Here is a 22,199-nt window from a genome sequence, read left to right as displayed (position 1 = left end):
TAATTGGAGCAGTAATTGTATCAGAGCAGCAGCTGATTGCTTCCATGTTTATTGGCCAGAACATCAACAGAGCTACTAATTCATACAGTCCAACAGAAGTCAATTTTAATGCTGCTTCACAGCATTTGTAGTTGTCAAGCCATTAGAAAACAGTTCTGGAAAATGTTTTCATTTACCTGAGGTTTCACAAATAAGACTGTAGATTTACATACAGTACTTTTTGCATATATGTACCAAAACTCTTACTGAAGAAATAAATTACAAACAATGGTACAAAAGCACTCCAAGCCAACTTTTGTTCAACAAGAACATAACTGTGTGGATTTTACAGATTTATTTTTTGCATTACTCTTACAGTAAGCAAACTATTTAGTTTATACAAAATAAACCTGGAGTTTTATATAGTTAAAAAAATCATCTTTGGCTAAACAAAGCTCTATATTTATACATATATTTTTATATATATATATACACACATTAGATATTTTACATGACCATGTAGGAACCTGTACAAATACTTACAATAGACAGAACATTAAAAAAAAGTGTCACAATTTACAAAATAGGAATCCAGGTCAGAACCAAAACAGTCCCATACCCTCCAACCTGTACAGATAAGAAAGTAAATAAACACAGACAAGGAATAAACAATTTCATAATAAAATACTGTCTGCTTTTCTGAGACAGAGAGGAAGCACTTAAGTAGTGAGGCTACTTCCCTCAGTGCCTTCGATATTGTGCACTTTTTGATCTATAAGGATATGATTAAGAAATACTCTTACTAGAGTCTGATTTTTCCTCAAACATAAATGCTGCTCTGCAAGCCGACTATTCTGAGAACAGATTTGGTTAGATCTAAATCTCGAGTAAGTAAACAATTGTCACAAACGTTTGTAAAGAACAAGCATGGATAGCTACAGAAATCCCCAACGATATCGCTAGGCCTTGCCTACGTAGCTCATCCGATCATCAAAAGCAAACGTTATAGAAGCAAGTATATATGATGGAAGACCGCCAGAACAGGCATTATAACTTACTCAAGTGATTCCTTTTAACAGTTTCCAAAGCACTGCCTAAAATGAGACTATACACTGTCTGGCAGCACGACAGTTGGTTCCACCGGTCATGTTTACAGTATTCCAGAGGTGTCAGTGGCAACATCACTAATGAATTATCTGATGGTTTATTAGAGTGAAAAGTCGGTCCCGTTAGTTACTACGTCTCGGGAAGGGAGCCAAAAATCATTATGCTGAAACTGAAGGAGTGTTCATTGGGTTCTGGAAAAAATAATTTAATCCCAGTTCAGAGGCAGTGCGTTTAAGTGGGCTAGTCTCAGCAGCTGCTCTGACTGAATAAAGACTACAGCAGTTCTGATCCTCAGTACCGACTAAAACCTCAAACATCACTGAATCCATAATGAAAGCATGACCTGTGCAACCCTAGAGGGGTGGAAAAAGAAAGCTTTTTAGAAATTTGGGATAAACCAGCAATATGTATATGATGTGTGTGTGTGTGCATATAGATATACACACACACACTTTTAGTATGTACTGGTGAAACTGGAAGCCTTTATAAGAGTCCTTTAAAACCAAAAAGTACCATGAATTTCCAAACAATTTGTAATGATAGATACAACCGCTGTCAAAACATGTCAAATTGTCAAGCTTTTGAAATTGCTTGTTTTTACAGAAAAGTTTTTCTCCCGATTAATTACTATAAAGTAACTTTTTGTAAAACTGTAAAAGTCTGTTTCTAAATTAATAGTAATAAAAATAAAAAACTTTTTTTTTTTGAAACAGAACAAAATGTTCATTATGCAGAAGACCTATGAACCTAAATTAGCTTAACTTAAGCACCTTTCCCAGATGTAGTTTGGAGAAGATAAATCAGCCTTTTCCAGATCAAAAAAAAAGAAAAAAAATCCTTTATTTTTTTTTTCTGAAAGAAAAAAAAATAATCTGCTATACAAAATTCAATGCTAAGTCTTTCTGAATATCAGCAGAACTGCGAAGTCTTTTAAACTTCAAGATGGTTCTTGATAAATGAACACTCATCAGTCTATTGCACAATTTAAAAGAAACTGAAGAACTGGTCACTGCATTAATGACTGGCTTCATCGTCTCACAGCAGCTGGGTCTCATTCTATTTGACTTCGGAAACCTAAATGTTAGGAGTCTAATCTAAGCCAACTGTCTAGACTTCCTCCATTGTCAATGGAGACAGATGGGTACCCTCAAAGAGAAATTCATTCATCTCTTTCTGTTGAACAGGAGACATTAGGAAGTGGCTTACAGAACTTGTTTAAAGTTGAAGACGAACCCTACACTTTGCTAGATACTCTCCTCGAAACCCACTAATGCCCAACTGACGGAACAGTAAAGAACGACCTATTCCTTACCAACAGAATCTGATTACTAGAAAAGCAGCTTCTGGAATTACTGAATTATTGGAATCAGTGCCTCGACTTGTTTTAAAAGAAAAAGGCCTAACTTCTTAAAGTACCACTTTTTGTGCTTCAACATGACCACAGCCTATCTATTAGTCCCCAGGATTACTTACCAACTGGATTCCAAAGAACTCTTAACTTTCTAAAATCATGTTCTGATATCACCATATACAGTACTTCTGCCAAGATAAGCAAGAGCTACCATTTCCACTTGACTGCACGCTCACCCTTGCTCACAGAATACACTGAACCAACAGATGTCAGTCCCTTGAAGTGATACTGCTCCACTGGTACGTGCGCATTCTTTCTCAGCAGTTTGTTCCTGATGTTTCCTCTGCATTACTCTGTTGCTCTGATAAAACACTTCAGAGGAAACACGGACAGGGAGGTAATAATTAACAGTGCATCAGATTTACCAAACTTAGTACTCTGACTTGGATACCTCCCGCCAATCCTACCACACGAATGCAGTGGTTATTGTCCATCATTGCCGGTAACAGCTAAACCTGTAACCACAAAGCAGTTGGATGGCAAGTTTACTTGCACTTGGATTTCTTGAACAGCTTCATTAACTGCTTGAATCTTTCTGAAACCTAGTGGAGGACAAAAAAGGTACATTAGTAAGGCCCTGGATTTCCATACTAAGACAAACCGATCTAACAGTGTAAGGTTTTAAAAAGGACCATTATTTTGCGCTTCTTGTTTGCTTCCATTAAGTTTTAAGGGGAGAATTTTAAGAGCACCACAACCACATTAACTGGATTTGTACTACAAAGGATTGAGGAAGTCTTCCTGCATGCACCTTTGACATCTGAAATAGCCTCCAGGTTCATCCCAGAGGCCGCTAGTGGTTTAACACGTTTCTTTCCTACCAGTGAGAGGGTTTGAAAGGCAAAAGACAAAGGCTTCAAATCAATTGGACTTGAATTTTGCTTACTCACTTATGATTCAAATGAAAAAAAACAAACAAACAAAAAACAAACAAAACCAAAGCCTTATTTTGTGCTACACAAAAAGCACACCTTATTGGCTATTTGCTACCCTCTTGTAGAACTGTTGTTTCAGGTATTTACAGCTCATGGTGCTGCAACTTGCCTCCCAGGAATTTTACAAAACTGGTCTGCAGATGAGAGTCCAACATTTTCCTTTGTTCCTCCAACACAACCTATATAGCGATCTCATTTGGTTATAAGCTAGCATTTCTTAATGCAGTATGCATGCTGCTATAGAATGGCTGCCATTCACTAAAGAGGTGGGTGGAAAGAATGGCATGAATAGACAGATACCACTGTTTTATATATGCCAACCATCCACCTCAACAACTTCTAAATCCCCCAAAGACTCTGTAAGCATGTAACACAACATCCTCAAAGCCAAAACCCAAGCATGCAGGATTTCCTAACTTACTCAAAGGGGGGGTATCTCCCTTTTTAGAGTTGGAGGACAGAAATTAAGATAGCAATCCAAGACAAGTACAAAGTTACATGCAAACCTCTGGAAACAGTCTACATTGAATGTGTCCTTTGAAGTTTCTTCATTAAAAAGGAAAAAGGAAACATTTTAATGAAAAATGTCCTTTTCGTAAAATCCTAGTATTTTTTATAGCTCTAATTATTTTCTGATTTATTAAATGCATGTCAAGGCTATTGGTTTCTCCAAATTACATTTCTTTATCTTAGTGCTGATTCAGCACCAGAGTCCTTTTGCCCCTAGCCTATCACTGAATGCAGCAGTATCAAGGTACCAATCAAACAGATACTGATGAATCCCAGGACCGTAATACTCTGTTAATGTGTATTTTTAAAAAGCAACATCTGGGAGAATCAGAGATTGATTTTTCAAGAACTCCCCAAAAAAAGGCATGAGGGAAAAACAGCTCCAAATTAACAAAGATCTCCAAAGGTCTTTGTTCAACTGCAATCACAAAAATATCAATGCAGTTGTTATCAAGAATAAGAATGGTAATACCTACCTGATTGGGGCTTTTGTTCAGCCTAGTGGCTAAGGAAACAAAGGTTTTACTTGATGGCCCTTTTCTCTGACATTCCAGTAAAATTTCTCGGTCGTCATTTCTACAGCAAAAATGGATTTTTAAAGTTTTAAGACAGATTTGCACATGTGCACAAACAACAAAAAAACAACCTACATGAATATATAAAATTCTGAACGCTTCCGAACTACAGAACATGAATTCGAATAGCAGCAATGAACTGATGGAGGACTCCCCCCTCTACTGGCACAGAACAACGGAGTCAGTATAAACAAGCAAGTGGCAGTGAGATAATCCTGCCCTTCCTGACAGGAATATTAAAGGAGTTAGCCCCAAACCAACATCATTTAAAAGACTTTTATGCTTCTAAAGCAGAAACTTAAAGTTCAGTTGTAAGGAACTCCCGAATTCAACAGGGGCCAGTAGTCTGAAGCAGACTCGTCTCAGTTTGCGTGGCTAGGCAGCACCTTTCACCAAAGGCCCACAAAAGTTCAGAGACTAAACAGAGAGATGTCTGCCTTCCGTAAGTGGCTTAATACAACAAACACACAGAGTGTATCCCCAGTACAAATGAGAAAACAGGACTAGGAGTCTATTCATAACTGTGCCACTGATTTGCTGTTGGCCTTGTTAATCAGTTTAGGTATTTGTAAAATGTATACAGACACTATCGTTATACAGTAGCTACCACGTATCTTTGGTTGGAATATACTGTATTCAATAAAATCTATTTAACTTCCTCCATTTCACAGAAAACCATAATATTAGCCTAAAAAATTGTCTATTTAAATAGCATAGTTCAAAGATGTACAAAGACCGAGACAGAGAAAACAGTTATATCCACAAGGGAAATTTTAACAGTATCATCCTCTCTCACTGGTTTGCACGTTAAAAATCATATTAGCTTTTATAGTCTTTTTTTCCTGAAGGATTTTATTTAAAAATGCTACCTCGAAACTTACTACCTGTCTGATGTTTACTTCAGAAAAATGTCTGTCCTGGATCTTTCAGGAGCCTCTATATATGCTGTATATACAGCGTGTGTTTCCACACAATATCTGGGCTGAATGGTTGACACTCCACGAATGGAGCACACTTCTGCAGATGGAGCAGCGGAGACCCCAAAGCAGTGAACTGTTGGCTCTCGTGCCTTCTCTCAGTGGGGGAAATCTTCGGCCACTGCCCTTTGTCCAGTCACCAATGCTCCCAGGCCTTGCAGGAACATCAAAGACTTCCACCCCTGCAGAGGCTAAGTGCAATTTTGGGGCAGGAGAGCCAAAAATTACAGACGGTACAATACAGTAGAGGTCTTGTTACTTGAGCATATAACCTTTAAAAACAAAAGTAAAAAATACCCATGCTTTGGTAGATTTGGGTAAGTGAAGGAATTAGTTACAACGTATGGAAGTCTTACTCTTTTTATGGCACATCTGATTTAACCTACCCAAGAAATAATGAAAAAAGTTCTCTTCCAAAAGCTGATACATGAAGTAAGTTCATTTCTTAAGTTTGTTTTCCACTGGAAACAAGGGTGAAACAGACTTTGGTACTTTTCAATAGTACTCTAAGGAAAGAAATCATTTTCACAAAGCCATCCTGCACAAACTCCTACACTGCTATTTGAAGAAGGATACAGAGCTGCTGAATAACTTCAGCTATCAGCTCAATATCCTCTTTTTCCCACTTTCCAGTGTATTACATAGCTTAAAAATACAAAAGAAAAGAAGAAACAGATCAAATAGGAAATTATTACCTTGTCCAGGAAACTACTACTTCTCCCTTTTTTTTAATGATGTTTTTGGCATACAGACTAGGCGATGACGCACACGAAGCCAAAGGAGAAGAGTCTTTGTTTTGCTGCAACTCATTATTCTTAGTGTAACATTGTTTGTGTCCCAAATTTATCTCTTCAGATTTCGTGTCACTTCCCTCGCTCTCTTCACCCACTTCTGTTTCTTTTCGTTGCCTTTTCGAGTTGGAATTCTCTTTGACAGCCTCCTTTTTACGTTTTTTATTATTTTTGTCATCTATGCTTATTTGGGAACCCACATCAGTATTTAAAGTGGGTTTTTCTTCAAGATTACATTCGCCTGCTACAGTCTCATTGGAAAGCTCTTCTGTTAAGTCTATGAATCCATCAGAGCACTCTTCCAGTTCTTCTTTTCTATCACAGATCTCCGAGTTTCCTGTAGGAGCTTGCTGACTCCTGTTATCTGCAGCAGATTCCACTACGAAACATGAAGTTTCTTTAACGGCATCGTCTGTTAAGTCTATGCAGGACCCTGCACCGCATCCAACGGGAAACAAAGCTTGGGATTTAACACCTGTTTCATTTAAGCTTTCAGATACTTTCAATTTGTGTGTCTGAGATTGCTCAGAGCCTTCATTTGAGCTTTCAACACTGCAGTTATCTGTGTTTGAAGGTTTTCTACAGGGCCCAAGCAAGACAGGAGTTCCTTCCTTTCCTGTGCTACTGCGAGACTCCTTTAGAGGCTGAGGCAAGGCAGGATTTTGCTCTTGCCCAGTGCCAGCATAAGGCACCTGATCCGCCTTAATCAGATTGGGTTTGACAGTTTCCAGCATGGTGGCAGCTACGGCACTCTGCCTGCCCCTTTCTTTTTCACCACTTCTCACTTCCTTGTCATTCTTGGCTGAGGATGCCCGTGCCTCCTTCACTGAAGCCACCTGATCAGATGCTGCTGCGACAGACGGCACCGCACGCCTTATCTTCACGATAAAATGATCGTTGGATTTCTCCATGATTACTGCTTGCATCGGTAGGCTGGGGCGACACTGAAAGCCAGGAACAATCGGACGGCTGGTCCACGATGAAGAACAACTTGACCTACTGCTCGAGTTATCGGATTCTAAAGCCAAGTGAATGTCTTGTTCCGTGGCATCCTCCTCTTCAAGAAGCGCATCTTCGCTGTAATGTGCGCTGAGGACACCCTCGGGAGTTGAGCCAGAACTACTCTCAGGCTTTAGGAAGCTAAGGTGGGCATCTGATTTCAAAGGTGATGGAATCGTCAAGGAAACAGCCAGATCTTCGAGGAGGATAGAAGAAACGAGCGATTTGTTCTTTTGTAAACTGCATTCATCTTCTTTGCACGAAGTCGCGCCTGTAGGAACCTCAAACATGCAGCTTTCGTCCAGTACATCCGGATCGACAGACATCTGAAGCCTCGTTGTTAAAGAGGGAGCTCTCATGGGTGAAACAACAGGCCAGCTGACATCCTCCACCGATCGAGATTCCACAGGAACCTCCTTCGGAGCAGCCTCTTGCACTAGCTCAGCAGCATTACTTCTGCACTTATGACTATCTGAAAACTGTTTTTCTGGTGTCCTGAATTCCCACTCGTGTCTGTCAGCGTTGCTACCGACATTTTTTTCCAAGAGATCAGAACCTTGCAGCAAGCTTTTGAAAATTTCGCCCATCTGAGCATCGCTTACAAGATTAAACGTAAGACTGGATGCTTGCTGTTCCGTGAGCAGCTCGTAACTAAGATCAGACTTGTTAGCATCTCTGGATAGCTGGAATCCGTCTTTTTCATGTTTTGCACCCTTCAAGGGAGTGACAGTGCCTTGCAGATTATTCTCTTTAGAGGGCTGCACTTTGGTTAGGGAATTCCTTGTGTTATCAATGGAGTTGAGACATTTTGTAAAGGCGGTTTTTGGTGCATCTGTTTTATTCTTCTCATGGTGACCCTTAGCTCGCTGATAATCCGCAATGTGCTTCGAAAGGATATATTCTTCAGGTTTTTGAGATCTGGCTTTCAGAGACTTTTTTCTAGATCTTTGTACATCATTTTTGTGGCCAATTTTGTGGTTTTGTTTTCCTGTTCTTTCATGCTTCCCTTCCTCACTCTCATTTCCCACCTTTACCATGTCACATTGTTTTACAATGATTCTCTTTATCTTGTCAAATAAGTAGTCAAGCTGTTCGTCTACAAATTTCCATAACTGTTTTTTCATATCTGATACTTGTTGTTCAAAAAGACGGTCCACTATTGCATTCTTTTTAACTTGCTTAAGTTTTGACTCTATAATATCACATATATTCAATTTTAACGTCTCACCTAACGTAGACATTTTGGAAAAGTTCAGGTATTTTATTAGTGACGTAAAATTTATGATAGCAGATTCAATAATTCTGTGAAAATGCTGAACTGGGAAGTGCACCTTGAACTTCATATAATTTTTCCTCATCTGTTTTCGTATAGCTCTTAGCATCTGCATGATTTCTTGTACACTTGAAGGTTCAACTATAACTTGAACTATTTTTTCAAGACAAGTGATGCTCACCGTTTTATTTTTCTTCATATCCTTTGAGGATCTGAAAGCCTGGTTTTTATGCCTCTCTCCATTCTTCTTTGTACTTACTTTCACAGCAACAAATTTTCCATTATCTTCGCTGCAGCACACGGTTTTGTTCTTTTGATTCTGCGGACTGCTGGTCAAATTCCGTGTTTCAGGAGAAGTTTTTGGTCTTGGAATTTTTGGATTTTCAGAGCTTCTTTCTGGTTTAGTTTTTTCTTCATCTTCATCACTACTTATGATTTCTCCTTCTTCTATTTCATCTGAAGAGATACTCAGCTGGGACTCCATCTCTAGGTGTTCATCAGACATGCTAACTGGCTTTTGATTTTCTTTATTTACCTCCTTTGACAAGTTCTTTGAGGGGCAGACGACGACTGCACCATCAGGAATTAAATCTAGAAAAAGAAAACAGTTTGCCAGTCACCATAAAGAATGCAATTATAAATAGGTATTTTGAGAAAAACAGGATCCTATTCTGTAAAGTGACTCTGTTCAGAATGGTTAGATTGAAATTGCCACTGACAACTCAGGGAGTTTGAGCTTCAAAGGGCAAATAAGGACTGGACATTTCACCAGAGACGCACGATCTATCTTACAAACATATGCATTGAAAAGAGAAAAATCTGTAAGCTTCCATCAGTTTTGAACTTCTTTCCACTCACTTTAACAACTTTTATGAACACTGCACAAGCTGAATTAACGTTGACATCATTACGGATTAACATTTGCATACAATACTTGGTTTTCTTTAAATAGTTTCACAATGAAAACAAAATGAGCAGTATGAATACCCTATTAGTGTCAGCATTCAGCTAACTTTTCCCCCACTGACAAAAAGGATCTACTTAACCCTTCAAGTCTTCCAATACACTAACTTACTAAACAAAAAGAGAGGCCCATTATAGTAGGCGCTGTACACATGATAAACTCCTGTCTCAGTTTTTGATGCATTTAAGATTACCGGAACCACAAAGAAGCAAAGCAGGATATGAAGAAAAAAAAAAGTTTGCTTAAATTTGGAGAAAGCCTCAAGTTCAGGTTCCTGAATGACAGAAATAATGAATGAGATACATGAAAGGAAAGGCTGAAAGTTCTGCCAAATGTAGAATGCCTTCCTATTAAGTTTATGTCCCATCTGAAAGTTTATTGTTTTATATTTTTGAGATCATTAAATACATATTTAATAATTATTTTAAATTCAAAACAAACACTTTTTTTAAGAAAACTAAGCACTTACAGTTAGCTACAAAGCAGGATGTTACAAAAGAAGAAAAGACAAGCTAATTGCCAGTGTACAAAAAATCCACTGAAATGCCTATGTATTGATTAATGAGTTTTGCAGCTAATTATAGGCTTGTTGGACACTCTAGTTAATAAAACTCCCATGTTCAATCTCACATAGATTAGACTGCTTAACGACCTCTAACAAACATTTCATCTTACAAATGATCCTATCTAAATTTCTCCCCATAAAAAAATGAACTTGTGATTAACGCTTTCAAGCAGTATTTGAAAACGTTTACACGGATTCTACGGGAGCAAAAATGTACTTCTTTACTGCCTCCATTCCAGTCTCACAAGGATCGACACCTCAAACTAATCAATGTGATGCTTTGACAAACTAGAGCACAAAATGAAAGTGGTCAAAATGCACTATTGATACGTCCCCCCTTCCTGCACAAGGGAGAGATGGGAGTGCTGAATTTCAAGCCCAAGAGAAGCCACAACCTCCCATCAATTTAGCAGATGCAGAACATTTGACGGGCATATTACTAGTTAGATCACAAAGGAAATGAGGCATCTAACTTCACAGACGAAACCACTGCGCTGTGATATGGTAACAAGTTCTGGACAGGATTGGCTCCTCTAATAAGCAACCCAGGGAAACAGCACAATATGAGAAAAATACTTCGATGTGATGTTCAACTACCCTGCTCCCATGTCACCCCAGACAGTTCAAAGGATACAAACCACTGCATGAGTGAAACAAACCGCTAAAGCAACTCACGCTTGATAGAGTAGCTTTCTGAAGTACAAGAGAGAGAATTTGAGACTAACCCAAAGCAAATCACAGCAAAACAAAGGTTATAACCTGAAACATAAGAAAAAGGGTTTCAAGGTCACTCTCCCATTCCTCTTCTACTAGGAAGTCAAAACTTCCAAGAAAACTTTTTATTAGTTGCAGAGCATTACAGGAAGCTTTAAGAATCACACACGGAAAATATTTAAATGTTGAGTTCAGCATTTTATCTTCCTTTTTGTGCTGCCACCATATTTTATCTCTTTGACATCTTGTTTAGGAGTCAGCTCTTACTTGATTAATGGTGTATCCTAGTGTTCTCTGATTTGTTCTACTGTTTTGCCCCTGACTGCCTCACAGTTATAAAATATACCTTAAAACTCACAGTGAAATTCACTCAAATGTAGAGTTCTCTAAGCTGACGGTCTCAGGTAATCTTTCCAGTTTTCACACAAATAAATACTTGAATGAATACGATCCTAATTAACTTTCACCTCTAAAATTTCAGAGCAATACCTAATGAGATACAGTCAGAAGTAACCGCAATTAAGAAGCATACATATATGATTTTTGAGAAGTTTGTAAATCAACTCTTATTGCAACCGTTCAGCGTTAAGCAGTAACTCCAATTTTGCTTGCCCTACAGTTCCATTGGCTACAACCCTGACTGTAGCATTAAACGGTTCCATATAAACAAAAGGACCATTATGACTTGAACAGCTAAAGAAGCAATCTGTACTGAGAAAGCGGTTAAAAGGAAGTAATTTCTCCTTTCCGTGAATGCCTCTTTTAAGGCTTTATGCCTAGAACAAATCAGAACACATGTATACAAATACCTTTGTTATAACTCTTCCCAAGACCTTTGCAGGGACTTTCCATCCTAAGTGCTTTTGCCAGAGGGCGCATCGGGCTGTTCAGCGGGCTGATCGCTTTCGGGATGTACCTCAAGTGATTGAGATCGATGCTCAGTATTGAACTGTCATCATCAACAGGTACCGGGTTGGTTTCTCTCTCTTTAGTTCTAGGGTACACCTCGCCCATAAGAGAAGTTGTTGTACTGATTTCAGTGAAGTCTGGCTCCAGACCGCAGGGATTCTGGTCGAGCAGTGGTGCATCTGGATCAGTTACTGCAGTTCTGTCAGGTGACTGAGATGTACTCATGCTCGTTCCACAAACAGTCTTTTCCTCAACAGGAGGCTCCAGATTTTCTGCAGCCAACTGATCACCATCCTTCGCTACTTCCATTAAAGAGTCTGGTTTTGTTTCATTGATGTCACCCGCAGCCTCACAGGACTCCAAGTCACCAGAACTTTTGGCTTCCAAGTCCCCTAAGCCAAGGTTTTGAGAGCCATGGTGGTCTGCTGAGTTTTCTGTGGCAGCAGCTAGCCATGTTTTATCTTCCTCTTCTTTCTCTGTTGCTGACTCAGGAAGGGTTCCCATACTTTCACTGTGCGGTTCGGACCGTGCCACTTCTGCTGCTGGCACGTTATCGTCCTGCCTCACCCCCGCTGTCACAGGCAAGTTTTCACATTGTGCCACGCTCCCTGCCACCTCCAGGGAGGAAGCTTCAGGGTGATCCAGATCCATCACGGCCACTGCTGAGGCTTCTGATTCAACCGGACCACAAGGCTCTGCTGCTGCTGACAAGGTTTCAGCCAGCATCTCATCCGGAACCAACACCTCTGCTGCTCCTGGCAAGGCCGGGGACTCTACCTGGCTCGCTACCGGTTCTGGTAAGGTTTCTGAGCTCGCTTCACTAGTTGTCACTGCTGGCAGTGCTTCAGGCTGTGCTGGGTCTGCTGCTGCTCCTTTCAAGGCTTCATTTTCAGAACTGACAGAAGCAGGCAGTGCTGGTTCCACGCCGATTTCAGCTGCACTGTCCTGAACTTGTAGTGTTAAATTAGCCTGCTCTGCGGGAGCACAGTTAACAGGGTGGGCAGAGTCTACCATTTCTGCCTGCAGAGTGAGCTCTGCAGTTCCCTCATCTGCAGCCTTTTGGGAAGGTGTTTTAAGTCCATCAGGTGGAGAAAGGCATTGTTTTTTTGCAGGAGAGAGAGTTAAATTCAGCTTTTCCATAAAGCTAAGTTTTAAGTCCTTGCTTTTCGTCACAGTGTGATCTTTAGTTTTGGAAAATTTATGGTCTTTTAAACCATCTGCTACTCTTGGTGTTTCTTCTGACTTAGAGGACTTGTTTCGTTCACTTTTTGCAATGTCTGTACCCTTCTTGAATTCCTTTGCATACTGGTGAGAAATCTCTTTTGTAACTTTTCTCTCATTTCTAGAATGTCTATTTTCATCCTGATTGTCCCTCTCTCTTTTCCTTTTTTCTTCGGTTCGGTGCTTCTCTGATTTGGAATGTGCTGTTTCCCATTCGTATCTACTACTGTTTTCCTTGAAGCGTGCGTGTTTATGCTCTCTGCTGCTGGAATTAGAAGGTGAGGACCTCCCTTCTCGAAAGCTGTGATCATTTGCTCCCCTGTCTCTCTTGCAGTCAATGTCTCTTCCTTTTCTAGACTCTTCCACGCGACATTTACGTGATTCATGAAGAGTCTTTGAATGTTCATTCTTGGAGTGTGGACTGCTCCCTCTACCAGACCTTCTTGGCTGCTCCTGTAGCTTTTCATTTGGTTTAATTTTTTGGCCAGAGGTTTTTTCATCTTTATCATGTGTTTTAACGTCTTTTTTAATCACATTTGGTGATCTCTCATCTGCGTACAATTCTCTTGATAGACATCTGTCTTTACCAGTAGCTTGTTTCTCCCAAGAAGAAACGCCCCTTTCTACTCTTCTTTCTAAAGCCGGGCTGCTTTTGAGTTTTATGCTCTGACTTTTTTGTTGCAACTCATTTTTACTAACCTTCTCGGAAAGGGTCTTCAGCTTTTGATGAGGATCTGAATTCCCCTCTTCACTATCAACACTGTTACAATTACCACTGTTACCAGTGCTCTGATGTACTTCTCTTTTATATTTGGTGACATTTCCCCTACTGTATTGTTCATCACTTTTCATTTCTTTTTTCTCCTTTCTGTTATCCTTGTTGCAACTGTGGTCATGGTTCGGTAGACATAATCGAGCACCATCATTGCAGAGCTCTTCAGGAGGGTATCTCAGTACGTATGGAGTGTTTCTTTTTTCGGAGCTAGACTTCCCATTGTCCCCATTATGAGATGAGTAACTGTGGTGTATATCCTTTGAACAGTCATTTTTCACTCTGTGTTCCACCTTTACACTGTCACCTAAGTCAGAAGGTCTGAATTTGGATTCTTTAGTTTTACACATCTCTGAACACCGTCCATTAGTTGACCCAGGAAGATACGCTCTGGTGAAGCTACTTCGATGATTGGGAAATTCCGATAGCCTGTTTATATAAGGACAAAACATACCTCATATTAGTTTTGAAATTTATTTTAAAATAACTGAAACCAAGTTACAATATCTCTCTACAAACTTGTCATCCTTTCTTTCAGCTCCAAGTTGAAGAAAACACGGGATAAAAGAAGTTAAATAATTTCCACTAACACACAGTAAAATAATATAATTGGGCCTAATTAACACTTTTAGTAATTTAAATTAGTATTTCGTTATCCAGCAAGAAAGAGAGTCTTTTGCTAGGAAAAAGTTGTTCTTTACATACCCATGGTTTGCAGTATTGGTGATTTAAAAAAAAAAAAAAAGAGCAATTCAATAGTTTACTACTGTGCACACTGGCAGCCAAAAGAACAGGCACACAACTGTGCTTACTCTACCCACCGAGAAAACAAACTACTGAGGTTGAAACTTGCCACAAGCTACAGAAAGCAAGTAGTAAACTACAATAATCAAGCCTCATCAAGGCCAGGTGCTACTGCTGCAAGGTCATCATAAGAAAAAAATAAAAATAGAAAATTACAAAGGCACACGTAGTCTGTATAGCCTGAACTCTTACTCGTTACTGCAAGCACTCAGTAAAGTTACCTCACCAGAACAAAAAATGAGACATTCCTGCCATGTTCAACAAGCTACTTCATAACAAGGACATGATTAAAGGCAATGGTGACTTTCTTAAACACCTTCCACTATTCTCAAAAGAATCACAGATTGTGTCTAATCCATGCAGAAGCAAACAGAAGTAGAAGTGATACTAAAAAATGATGGCAGCAAACCACCTTTTAATTTAAGCATAAAATAGCAGTGTCCAATTGTAAGAAATCAGTTCTTTACCTCCAATACATAACAGGATTGGTTTTGCCTTTTAAAACTGCACACTCCTTTTGGAATGAAACAGTAAATTTAAATATGTAATAATCAGCTTATGCAACTGGCTATATTCCAAAATTGTGCAATTGTGTGATGAGAATTGAGCTTCACATTGAATACTGCAGCTGTTGTAATCCAAAGCCCTTTCCTATACTTTTGGTTAATTTTGAACTGTACTGTCAAGATTTTGCCATTAAATTTGTATTCATGAGTGGTGAATGCAATTGTATAGAATATTTTTTGAGATAAACACTAACAATTTCCCTGAAAGATATAATCTTTGAAGCAGCCTTCACAGACAGGCTGCTGAAGGTGAGCTAATTTATTACAGACCATCCAACAGGCAAGGCGTATGTCTAAGACCTCCAAGTGCCACTTTCCTCATGATTTTCCACGACAGATGCCTCCAAAATAGCTAGGTCAAATACCTCATTCAAAAATTTTCACCACTGTCAGAAGGTACTGCAACGGAGTCTGAAAAATCTTTAATGACAGTTGAGTATGCAAAACAAGAATATACTTCAAAAAATGTAATTTGGAACACCAAATACTATGCTCAAGGTGTGAAAGTGACAGTTACTGTATCACAACCAATCAACTGAAAGAACGACACAAGGTAAAACCTCTTGGCTTCAATCTGGTAACTTCTCATTTTTTTGATTTGGAAAAAAAATGGCATAGTTAATACACATACAGCTTCTAGCAGGATAATAGCAAATGAACCTTCTTCTTCATTACATCTTTTGGTGCAAGAAAGTGCCAAATGGTCAAACTGAAACACAAACAAACCGATGATGTGGCTGACATCACACAAGCGACAAGCAGGTGACCTTGCAATAAGCTAGCGTCCTAAATCGTGGACTATTACTTTGGTTTCAATCAGTCTAAAATCCTTACACTCAATTACTGCATACTTAAATATTCCCAAAGCTTCCTTACAGTAAGATTAGTAGTACACAGAAATGGCAAAAAAAAAAAAAAAAAAAAAATCCTCTAGCTGCTGTCCTCCACCACTGGAGAGAGGATTTTCACATCTTGCCTTGAAAACATTATATAGTCTCCTTATTTATGTTCAATGACTATTTGAAACGTTTCATGGAATTCATCTCTCTATGACTATAAAATAGAGCAGTTCCAAAGCTGAACCTTGCAAAATATCCACTTTGAAACATGCAAGGTTGTTAGATAACCCAACAGGAATGAGTGATTAAACAAATCAAACAAAAAAAGAAGTGACCGTCAGGCAAACAGTCACCCTTTGTATTCCTCCTTGTTTTCTCAATTAGAAACCAAAGACCCCACCAAGCAAAAAAAAAAAAAAAAAATACACACCTATTTTCTCAGATACACTATTGCAAAACTACTCAGTTATTTACTAGGTAATGATTTTACTTAGAATACACACAAAGTTTGTAAGAAAGTATATAAAGGTGATCAGACAGTGTTTGAAGTTCCGCTGTCTAGCTGTACCTTTGATGGAGATTACTGATTTCTTCATCCTTACGGTTAATTTCCACTCTTGCTGTTTTGATAAGTGCTGAAATATTCTTTTTAAGAGCTTGGTTTTCATTCTGTAGAATGATGTTCTGTTTTTTAAATAAATACAAAAAGAAAGTGAGAGGGGTAGGGAGAGAAGGAAAGAGAGAGAAAATAAGAATTAGCTGAGGAATCCAAATATGTAACAAAACAGTAAAAAACAATTGTTAGAAAAAGTCCTATCATATCTACAGTGACAGGAGAACAAGAGAAATGTTTTGGAGAAGTCAGAATTATTAAGATTCAAAGTATTTTTTAAATTATTATTACTTTTTAAACATCACTCATATTTCTGCTCCTGTTTATGTTCCAGGTAGTCACTTAGAAAAAAAAACAGAGCTAAAAACCTACAATCCTCCCTTTTGCTTCATTCTTTTACTCATTTTGTTGCTTTCATGGTCACTGCATCAAATGACAGATGCAGCTTTTAACAGCTTTCAAGAGATTGAGGGAAGGTATCAAACACAACTTCGGGTGCTCTATCATTCTCACATTTCTAGACGCTTTGTTCCAGAAGCCTGTCTGTCAATCCTAGAGACAGCCCTTCTTTTAATAACTGTCCTCAGCAGAGCCTGCTCAGAGAAGCAGACAAATTTTGCAGGAAACAATACAGAAGTGTCATAGAGCAGAAACTGCTTCCTATTTCAAAGCATAGAATGTTTGGGACTTATCTGTAATACACGGTAGAGCACGCAGCAGAATTGCCCAAGGTAATCGAATTATATGGGATGGGATTAGATGGGATGGCACAGCACGGGGGCACTAGCTCAAGCTGAAGATAAGTTCAGCCTTATCAAAATGGCACTCTGCTGAATACAGACATCCTCTTCCAGTTCTAATGACAGCTCAGGTTCCTTGCAACCTGCCTCCTACTGCATTACAGACAGTTTTCTATGAACCAGAAAACCATGGATTTTTCTGATAAACAGTTATTTAACATACTTAATTTTTAATCAAAGAGATAAAAGATAATTTTTTAAGCATTCCAAGTCTTACTGCACGCAACTCAGTAAAACAAGTGAAGTTACCTGGTGATTTTGTCACACGATATCCTAACAACTCTCCCGACACCTACAGAGGTGTTTTACAATCCATCCATGTAATGGATTCATTCTGGAGAGAATATGAAATTAACTCCCTCTCTCTAACCAATACTCAGTTTGTTTTACATAAATCTTGACAATATTGCCCTTTGAACTACAGTACCTGTGCCTGTATTTCCTTGAATTTCTTCATCAACTCTTTAATTTGCTGTTGACATTTTCCATACTCTGCCTGCAACTGTCAAAGAGAGAAGAATTCACAGTACAGAAGTGGACTTAATCACATAAAAAAGTGCCTCCCCCAGATTTAGTTTGTTAACACAGCAATTAATATTACGAAGCTCTGTTTTTCCAAAAATACATCTCCAAAGCCATATTAAAACAAAAAGCTTCAATACACTCCAACGGGCATAAAATTCACTAAAATGCCACAGACATTCAGATAAGAGGGAACCTATGTGTGCTTGCCCAACAGTCAGACTAGAGAGTAACAGGAAGCCAAAGTATTGTGAAATTAAAGACAAGATAATTGGGAAGCAGGAGCTCTCAGAGCCCTACAGATGGGAACGTGTTTGTCAGATTTTATATAATACAAAATAGGAAATAGGAAAAACATGACAGAAAGTTAACTAAAAAACAGACTGCAAATGACATGTTCTCGTCGAGATCACGAAATTAAATAAAAAGCACTTAGTGTGAGCCCTTCTTTAAAATTAGATGTCTATAAAGCTTTCACACAAAAATGGACAACTTCCTTATTTGCCGTTTTTGACAGTCAATTGTTTTCAAACTTCTGAAGTGACATTTTCATCATTTAGCAGCTTACTGGATGTTTCGCTCCTGCTTCTCCTCTAGTGTATATCTGTGGACGCTTTTCCCTTTTACTCTGAATCTTGAGTTTATAGTTAAAATGTGTCTTATTGACCACGACACGTGATGCTGCATGAGCAAACGTTGTGCTGATTTGCTAGAAGCAGTTATCTACTGCATAGTTGTCTTCGGTCCTGAGTACACACGAGTTCGATTCATGCCCTATTTGCATTAGTCTGTTAAAATTTCTTGGGTGACACATCAAGACCAGCCTTGTGTCAGAAGGTTGAACAAACATTTACCTAGAAAGAAATCCTGGTAAATTTCTCCGTAACATAACTGATACAACTTGCATGCAAAAGGATGCTAAATGAGAACAGACCACGCCACAGACAGAGCGAAAGATTTACTGATTCTGATAAACTTGCTGACAACAGATTATGAACCAACTCTTGGTTTTATTCCTTTACTTAAAAGTGGTTTGCCTATTTTCCCGATAACGCAAGCATACTGACAAACATTTTTGCAAGTTACAAACAAAAATTGGGAAAAAAACAGAAACACTAAAATTATTTGTCACATTAATACACACCTCATTGTAAGATGCTTCCTTTGCAGTTCCTTCTTCAATTAAGATCTCATCAAACAAGTTTAAACTGTTTCCAACTGGTGTAGAATTTGGAGCAGAGTTGTCTGTAGAAAGAAAAATAAATTACACAAAGGAATTTTCCCAGCTAGACTGCACTGTGTCACCAAGGAGAAGACATGACCTAATCTAAAGAAATTTCCATCCTGAATTTCAACATTTGCATTAGTTTTATTGGAATTATGTGATCCAATTTACATCAACATAAAAAGTAATGATGGAAATTAAAGTTCAACTGAAAGCACCACGTTAGAAAAATTACAGAATTACAGAATACCTAACAACAAAGATGGGTGCATTTTGTGACTGACTGATAAGTTGTTGTGAGTCAAAGTAGAGCTACCTCGCAGTAAAGCTACCTAATTTACAAAGCATGAAGGGCTACACCTAAGCAGTGATGCAAGGTTCCACAATTCTAGAGCCACACGGTAGCAGAAAGCTAGAATAAATATGTACTTCTTACAATTCATTCAGCTTTTGGCCAGACTTGTCTTTGAAATATTTGCAGTTGAAAAACATTTCTGAGAAAAAGAAAACTCAGTTGCCAGTGACCTACAAATTCACAAACCCAGATTACTTGTTCAGAATAAAATGGGAGGAGGAAAGAAGGAAAAGAACTACTGTAGAGTTGGTGTGGAGTTGAATCGCATGCTTCTTCTGTTGAATAAATGTTCTACGCTGCTTCACAGTCCCTCACAAATGTAAACTCCCTTGCTTTAGTTCCAAAGACATGAAAAAAAAAATACACCCCAATTACTTAGGTTAACAGTGCTCTTTCCTCAGTGAGCCTGTGTGCTCTGCTCACCTAATACACATTACTGACAGGACCTGATTTACAACACCTCTGAAACACGGATGAATTTACAGTCAAATAAACGAAGTAAGCTATCAAACCTGTGCTTCAATCTTTGGATGATACTGTAATGCAAAAAGTATTAATGCAGTGCAAGAAGACGTGCAAATAACATCTGTCACAGCAAAAATCTCACCAATCTTCTTTTTAAATTAAAAAAAAAAATCCCTCAGAATTAAACTATATCAAATAATTTGTAACGTGGGAAATGTCTGCATTTTGTTACCTTACTCCTCCCTGCATCTTTTACTTTTACACACCAACGTATTTCAGTACCTGAAATATGGACTTATACATCTTAAATGTGCTAACAAATACAAAATGGAAAATGATGTACAGATGCCTTACGGCTACAGGATGCAGTACAGTCCTTCCATAAAAATTCAAGGCATTCGCAGAATAAGGTCAGCAGAGAAACACCAGAAATCGCGTTTAATTAAACTGGACTTTAAGACTCCTAAAAAAGAACACATTATGGGCCCATTTCTTTCTTACCTTAAATGAAATTATGGTGACACATAAAAGAGGAAAATAACTTACATTAGCATGTGAAATTACTGAGAATGTAGCAAAAGGTCCAAAGGACCTACTGAATGTACTGTATCACATAGTGATATGTTTTGGAGCTCTCATTGGTGATTTAGTGATCAGTGACTGTTGGCTCTGGTCCTGAAACTATTTAAAAAACACAAAAGGAAGGTGCATTTTCCAAAGTAATGTGTCTTGTAGCGAGGCACAGAGCTGAGGTTTCTCTGCGCCCTTCTATATGCCCCAGGTCTCTTAAAATAGCCAGCATCACATGAAAACTATCCTATAATTCATTTAGCTAAAATATTTAAGAATTCCCAGCTGTATTTATACAGAGTATAATATATATGTCTTCAACTTAAACAAGTAAAACACTGAAGCATATGTCAGCCCAGCTAAATATAAACTTGATGCTAACTGTCGCCTTGCTTGAAACCAGCCTAGAAAGCACAGAGACTGCAATTCTTCGAGCCAGTTAGTGAGATATGTTCAACCTACCAGGAACCGTCAAGCCATTGTCCAAGCCATCGTAAATATCCACTGAGCTCTCATCACCTTCCTTGAAGGGGGAAGCTTCAGCTAAAGAAAAAAAAAGAAAACCACAATGTACCAAAGTAAACATTTAATAAACTCTAACTTTCTCATAATTACAGGTATGATCCTAGGGTACTACAGAAGAGTGCTAGTAGTAGTTGCTATGGAGAAAAAGTTCTTTAGTCGCCAAGGAGCAAAGATCAACTCCTACATCTTACCAGAACTGTACATGAAGCAAGTTATATGGCTTTAAATACAGGTAAAATTTAGAATTACAAACTGGCAAAGCCAACTTGGTCTGAATTTGAAACTTATTTGTAGAACACATTGAACTCAGAAGCTGTATCACTCAGAAGCACAGATGAAGAACTGCTATCATAAACCAAGTACTGTTAAAAGAACTATTTCTCACGAAGTAACAGAAGGCATTGTAACAGTCCGTACCACAACTCAGAAAATTCCCTTCAGTTTGCCAGCTATTCACACGTTAACTGGTTCTGCAAAATGGTTTCAATGCAAATTTCCTCAGCCTGCCTTCCTGTCTTTTTTCCCGAGGCCTCTGTGCCACTCTCATCTCCCGTATCTGGATCTCGGCAGCAAACACCGTTGCCGTTACGAAAAGCACCGACACCCCCAGACTTTCTGAGGTGGGGAATCTCACAAACGCGTCAGGTGAGTCAAATGTGGGTGAGCTGCTGAGCTGGAAACGCTGTCAGAGCACCCTGGCTGCCTGTGCTAGGTCAGGCGTTGGTGAATTCCTCTTAAAAGTAAGAAATAAAGGAACAAAGCTCTTAACGCGGCTAGGTATACGCCTCGCTGGGGGATAATGGGGGTTAAACTACGCACGACGAAGCAGAGGTGAGCGGGCTGTTGACCTTACCGTCGCAGCGGCTCCCCGGCCCGTCCTGCCCCGCCGCCATGGCGCGGCCTCCCTACGGCCTCCCCATGGGGACGGAGGCGCCGCAGCCGCCTCAGCAGCCCCCAGCCCAGCCCCCTCGGCTCCGTCCGGGGGCGACACCGGCGCCCGGGGGCCGGCAGGGCGCGGAGGGAACCGGGGGGGACCGGGGGGGACCAGGGGCGGGGGGGGCGCTGCCCGCGGCCCGCCCGCTCCCAGCGCTCCGCCGCCGCCGCCGCTCCGCAGGCCGGGCGCTGAGGTGCGGGGCGGGGGGGGGGAAGGGGGCAGCCAACGGCGGCGGCCGACGTCAGCGCGGCCCGCCCCCGGCACCGAGCGCTTGGCGCC

General features: G+C 39.6%; 1 protein-coding gene across 3 annotated transcripts; it reads right to left on the bottom strand.

The window, feature by feature from the left end:
- Window positions 1-20: 20 nt before the first annotated feature.
- Window positions 21-22,090, bottom strand: CASP8AP2 (caspase 8 associated protein 2). 3 transcript variants are annotated; one of them, XM_083831501.1, is made up of 9 exons: window positions 21,840-22,089; window positions 20,924-21,004; window positions 18,991-19,091; window positions 17,752-17,826; window positions 16,480-16,595; window positions 11,610-14,131; window positions 6,190-9,148; window positions 4,419-4,518; window positions 21-3,039 (listed from the first exon to the last, which is right to left on the bottom strand). In XM_083831501.1, exons 1-9 carry the CDS (start codon window positions 21,877-21,879, stop codon window positions 2,983-2,985), a joined length of 6,051 nt encoding a protein of 2,016 aa, XP_083687627.1. In that variant the 5' UTR covers window positions 21,880-22,089; the 3' UTR covers window positions 21-2,982. The 3 variants fall into 3 exon arrangements, 1 of the variants encoding a protein (XP_083687627.1); XR_014582467.1 differs by lacking the exon at window positions 21-3,039 and adding an exon at window positions 5,399-5,685 and having other exon boundaries at window positions 21,840-22,090; XR_014582468.1 differs by lacking the exon at window positions 21-3,039 and adding an exon at window positions 5,402-5,685 and having other exon boundaries at window positions 21,840-22,090.
- Between the last annotated feature and the right edge of the window lie 109 nt (window positions 22,091-22,199).

The sequence above is a fragment of the Anser anser genome (genome assembly GCF_964211835.1).
Source record: "Anser anser genome assembly, chromosome: 3".
In the NCBI taxonomy this organism is placed as follows: domain Eukaryota; kingdom Metazoa; phylum Chordata; class Aves; order Anseriformes; family Anatidae; genus Anser; species Anser anser.
This window is presented reverse-complemented; position numbering and strand designations above follow the sequence as displayed.